Raw genomic sequence first — 6000 nt, 5'->3', positions numbered from 1 at the left:
AATCTGCTCGGGAGCTTTTGTTCGCTGCAAGCTTTCGGTACAGCTTTGCAGGACGAGAGTGAAATGGCAGCCTCCCAATCTCCACCCCGGAGGAGCCGAGAACTCGGGGCCCCGCTCCTCAGTGCACCCCCAGAGAAAAGCAGTCACTCGTGTCTCCCCGGTCTCCGGCCGCACTCCGTGCTCACCCGGCCTGTGACCATGCGTTTCTATCTCTGGCACCCGACTCGGTGTGGAGTCTCCAAACCCAGCAGATCCCTGCGGTGCGCTCCTGCGCTGCTCCTCCCGGGGAAGGAAGGTGAGTCTCCCCGGATCTGCCGCTTGTTGGGTCCCTGCTGCAGGAACAGTGGCCCGACTGTGCTGCGGATCACGGTTTATGACAACCCCAAGGTGAGCGCCCGCACCTCAGTTCTGTCTCTGCAGCCGGCTTCCCCGCTCCAATCCCTGGGCGCTCTGCTGCACTCAGGCATCCCCGGTCTTTCTGTGACCCCGAGGGTCCTGAGATCACACTGTCCCACGTGGGTTCCACCCCCAGCTTAGCCACCAGAGTGACGTCCCTCAGTGGAGCAGACTTCTGAAAGTTCCGATTTTGTGCTTGGCGGCTCTATCACTTGCTAGAAGCGGCTGACGGAGGCCCCCTCCCCCGCTGTCTATCCTCCCAAATATCGCCTCGGATTCACTTCTCTGCACGTCCTACCTTCCAGAAAGTGGTCGCTTTTCTGTTCAGAGAGTTGTTGCTATTCTTTTCTTCGATCTCCTGTTGGGTTTGTAGGTGTTCAGAATGGTTTGATTCCTATCCAGCTGAATTCCTTAGAGGAGACGAAATCCAGGTCTCCTACTCCTCCGCCATCTTGCCCCGCCTATCTCCAGCGTACATTTTTAATGAGGGATTGTTTGCCGCAGATAGATGAAGAGAGGAGAAAAGTCGTAAATCATGTCACTTTAGAAGCTCTGGAAGGCCTGTGAAGACCATATGGCACCAGAAATATTGCTGTGGCCATTTCTGAAAAATACTACCTGTCCCATAGTCTTACTTTGATATTTAATTTTTAAATTTTAGTTAACACACTTGTTACACATCATGAGTCACAAAATTTATTATCTGTAAAAGCCTTCAATTGTGGATTTTCAAAACAGGATTACTACATAGGAACTATATTTAATGATTAATTTTCTTTTTAATCTCCTAATAGCATATATTAATATTACCTTTGTTTGTTAAGTATCCTCTTAGCTCTTCATTTTATACATATAGAAACGAAGTCCAGTGATCCTAAATGATCTGTCCAAGGCCAAGAACCCCAAGAATCCTTAGCAAAATGATGGGAGGTTCCTACATAAAATATTCTAAAAATAATAAACTTACAGCCCCTGACACAAAATATTGATTTGTTTCTCAAGGCTGATGTTCTGTAGGGTGTTAACATGCTCAGCAAATGGGGATTCTCTGGTCAAATTGGTTTGTAAATGTTGGGTTAAATAAAGACTCTTAGGCACCTTTACTAAGAAGCTTATGAACCTCCAAGAGGAGAAATGTAATAGGTAGTTTTGCAAACTTATTTGACCACAGAAGTAATTTCCCACACATAGAATGTAGTATAAGTGGTAAATGATGTCTTCAACTGTTTCCTAGAATTTTGTCTTGCTTTTTAGAACTTATCTCAATGTCACCACATGCATCTTTTAAAAATTTTATCTGGTTATATCGCCCTTCAACTTCTATCTCTTTAGGGTTCCCTTCTGCCATCAGAGTGAAAGCCCACTCTGGCATGGTATAGAAGGTCCTCAATAACCTGTACAGACCAGATCTTACCACTCCTCACCTGGGGCTTTATGTTCTCAAGCTGTGGTTTTAAATACTCTTATTATTCCTGGGTACCTGAGATGTACCACAAACTCAAATCCAGTAATAGTGGGTGTGGGGTGGTGTAGAGTTCCTTAGGAGGTGTATCTGACTCTCTAGTGATCTCTGGAAGTAGGCCTGCATAGATGTAGCTTAAGAAATGAACTTTTAAAAAATTTTTTAAAAGATTTATTTTATTTATTTATTTGAGAGAGAGAGAGCACGTGCACACGCAAGCATGAGCGGGGGAAGGGGCAGACTGAGAAGCAGACTCTCTGATGAGCAGGGACGTGACATGAGACTCAATCCCAGGACCCTGGGATCATGACTCAAGCTGAAGGCAGACGCTTAACTTACTGAGCCACCCAGGTGCCCAAAATGAACTTTTTTTAAAAAAAGATTTTATTTGTGAGAGAAACAGAGAGACAGGGCACAAGCAGGGGGAGGGGGACAGGGAGAAGCAGACTCCCCACTGAGCAGGGAGGCCAATGAGGGGCTCGATCCCAGGACTCTGGGATCATGACCTGAGCCAAAGGCAGACGCTTAACTGACTGAGCCACTCAGGCACCCCTGAACTTTTTTTTTTTTAACAGCCTTTTAAAAATTTAAAAACCATTCTGAGTTCATAGGTGGCACAAAAACAGACAAAGGCCTGCACGTGACCCACTGGCCAGAGTTTGCTAACTCCTGGATGAGGGGAAAGCATAATCCAGAACATCTAAGACTGCCCACAAGGAGTATTGCTGCAGAACATGGAAGGAGAATGAAGGATGTCCATTTGTAGAGACTATGAAGGCTAGGACAAGATGGCACAAGGGGCAGCTAAGAGAAAGCTGAGGGATGGCAGTGGAACAACCAGGCAGCACAAGCAGGCCCACACCTCTCTCCCCATTTGAGACCAGAGAGCTGAGACAGGAGTATCACTTGCCAGGTGGGAGCAATGCAGGTGGGGGCAGAGACATGGGGTATTATATCCAGTTACTGGTAGCATGCAGGAAAAGTAGGAAGCATAGAATTCAGAAGACCAGCTATCAACATATCCCACCCAGCATCATTCCCTGCCAATCCCACACACTCTGAAAACGGTACCAAGCACATGCCACTGTGATTATGTCCTTCCCCTGGCACAGCTGGGCTGGGTCACAGAGAATGCAGGCTGCTGCCAGGGAATTGCACACAAAAATGAGCTCACTATCTGCAATCCAGCAGATACCTGAGGAACGTAACTGAAAGAAGTGATGAAGAATTTCCACTCAAAGAAGGAGAAGCCAAAGAGCAAATGGAAAAAGCAGCCAAAAAATAATTACTATCCTTAGAAAGACAGAAGGGGAAAGCACATCCATGAAAAAAAAGTTACAAAAAGATCCAAACTGATTAAGAAAACAATTTTTTTAAAGATTTATTTATTTGAGAGAGAGACAGAAAGAGGGGGAGGTGGGGGAGAGGGAAAGAATCTCAAGCCAACTTCCCACAGAGTGCTGAGCCCTATGCAGGGCTGGATCTCACAACTCTGAGACTATGACCTGAGCTGAAATCAAGAGTTAGACGTTTAACTGACTGATCCACCCTGGCGCCCTGAGAAAAGTTTTTGAAATAAAATGTTCATTAGAAGAGCTGAAGAGACTAACTGAGGTGCAAGTTTCAGAGAAATACATGGAATGGAGGAACTTGCCTAGAACTACAACAGGAGGAAGAAATGAAAAGTATAAAAAAAAAGTTGAGAGATGAGAAAAATACAACTGGAAGTTTCATCATCTAAGAAAAGTTGCATATGAAGAGACCACATGGTAGAAAAGAAATACTTGAAGAGCTGAGAATTTCCTAGAACTAAAATACCCAGATAGCGATAGAGCAAAAAGGCCTATCAAGTACTAAGCAGGATAAATAAAGGAAACACACACATGCACATACGTGCACATATATCCCTAGACATACAGTGAAAGTGCAGAAATATTAAGATAAACAGAACTCATAAATGCAATAAGAAAAAAAACCACTATAAAAGACTCAAGAATCAGAATAACCTCATACTTCTCATCAGCACCACTGGGTACAAGAGAACAATGAAGCAGTATTTTGGAAGGACTGAAGAATTTTGCACTGAGGATTTTGTGTCTAGCCAAACTATCAGCACTTATTATGCCAGAAAAAAGACAATCTTGGACATGCAAACACCTGAAGTTTACCACTAGTAGTGATTCAATGACATAGCAGGAATATTCAAGTAGTAATGTTGAAAGAGGAAATTTTTACAATTTACTATTTCTCAAATAAGCAATGATCAGAAAAAATGTTATCTACTAACAGTCTAAGAAGTTAAAGGAAAGATAACAGCAACATGAGCAGCCAGGAGCGGGAGTCAGAGAAACGTAAAAATAGGATTAGGTCCTATAACTTGTTCAGGAAGAAAAAGACTCAAATTGATTCCCCCCCTCTAAGTTAATGCGTTAAAGTGTATGTTGAAATCTAAAATTGAGAATGAGAACTATTAGAGGGAAATGTATATGGATGTACAGACACAGGGAAACGTCTGGGAGGGCCATGGTTTCAGTAATAATGAACCGCTTGTGCTTTTCCTCACATGCTCCTATAGGTTCAAATGCACTGCTCGTGTCTTCCTCCACAGCATGAGTACTGCCTTCATCTAACCCTCTCCAAAAACCTTCAGAATTCTCCTTGCCCCCACCACTGATCCCAATGTATGATAAACAAATTTCTATGACAGCACCTACAACACTTATTTAAACTGGTTGTTGACAAAACAATCTTGTTCACTAGACCTAAGTTCCTTGGGGACTCCTTGCTTCTATATTCTTTACCACCATTGTTGTTATTCAGTATGTTTGCTGACTGGATGGATATAAAGGCAACTTGTACATTTAAAACAGTTAGTGACTAACAGAGATTGTATATGACCAAGGCTATAAATGATTTAACTACATTAAATCATAAATTTAAATTAATGTAGTTAAATCATTTATTGTGAGAGAGTAAGAACCATGTCTAAATAATGATTACGTCTGTGTTAAAGTCATCTCTGCATCTCCTTGTTAAGTTTAGATATCAGCGAAGATGAACTAGATAATATTAAAGTTATTCTTAGAGCCTTGAGATAGAAGACATCTTAAAAGACTGTGTGACTGACTGCTCCTGAAATCATACTACACCTGCAGAAGCTCTATGTCTTCACGGTTTTCAGATCCAGGAATATTCTCCATCAATATGGCGGACATCACTCTCACATTCATTTTCACCATATCCAATTCACTGTGCAATTTTGCAATCTGTGGGGAGCAACACAATCACAAGTGTGACACGAAGAATGGTTACCTTGTTTTCTGCTACCAAGGAGATATTTGCTAGTAGAGAAAAGGGTTCTGCGAAATTTAATGTTTTCAGATTTATGTAAATATCTAATTGTTTTATAAATGTACAATCTGTTACCTTCTAAAAGGACTTGAGATCTCATGTAATAAATTTCTAGATTTATGCTAGAAATGTGCTCTAAGAAAGTTAAAAGTGAAGGGAAAAAAGATTAGAACCAATACAGAGAAGGGAGAAGGTGACTATAGTGGGAACCTAGACAAAATGGCAAATGTTAGTGGCAAAACCAATGGGAAAAAAAAAGAGCATTTTCTAGTTCCCATGGTGTTAGAAAAGGAAAAAAAAAAAAAAATCAAGAAAAACACTTTTTTTCTTCTTGCACTGAATTCTAAGAGGAATCAATCACATGGATTTTTATAGAATACTGAATAATAATGCAGTCAAATGACAGTTCCTTCAGCAGAACATAAATAAGCGTCAATAATAACTGATTAGCTGGACCTCTGATAAACAGATATAAACAAAAAAAGTAAATGTAAGTCAGTTGATACAATTAATATTAGTAATAAGGCTACCACTTACTGAGCTCCCTGAAACGAGATATGGACAGTCCTATCAGGAGTAACAGGAATCAGTTGGTTGATACAAGATCCATTCCACAGCCCAGCCTCCACAATGACAAAGCCACTAACCAAGGACAGTGGTTAAGAACTTGGGCTTTAGAATCAGACAGAATCCATAGGATTCATTCTACTTAGAACTGAACCATGATCAGTCACATATTATCACTAAGCTTCAGTCTTCTCCTCTATAAAGTGAAGGTGATAATGTGCCTC

The 6000-nt window shown here is 41.7% G+C and overlaps 1 protein-coding gene across 1 annotated transcript in view; it reads right to left on the bottom strand.

Moving 5' to 3' along the window:
• TOM1L1 (target of myb1 like 1 membrane trafficking protein) overlaps nucleotides 1-6000 on the bottom strand; it is a 37712-nt gene that overhangs the window by 17504 nt on the left and 14208 nt on the right. Inside the window, exon 7 of the mRNA XM_081805973.1 lies at nucleotides 5008-5124. Within this exon, the coding sequence (XP_081662099.1) occupies nucleotides 5008-5124 (117 nt within the window). The remainder of the gene's footprint in view (nucleotides 1-5007; nucleotides 5125-6000) is intronic.

This window comes from Leptonychotes weddellii, chromosome 15 (assembly GCF_054177405.1).
Source record: "Leptonychotes weddellii isolate Sample4059 chromosome 15, ASM5417740v2, whole genome shotgun sequence".
In the NCBI taxonomy this organism is placed as follows: domain Eukaryota; kingdom Metazoa; phylum Chordata; class Mammalia; order Carnivora; family Phocidae; genus Leptonychotes; species Leptonychotes weddellii.
The sequence above is the reverse complement of the archived record's forward strand: the minus strand, read 5'-3'. Positions and strand labels throughout refer to the sequence as shown.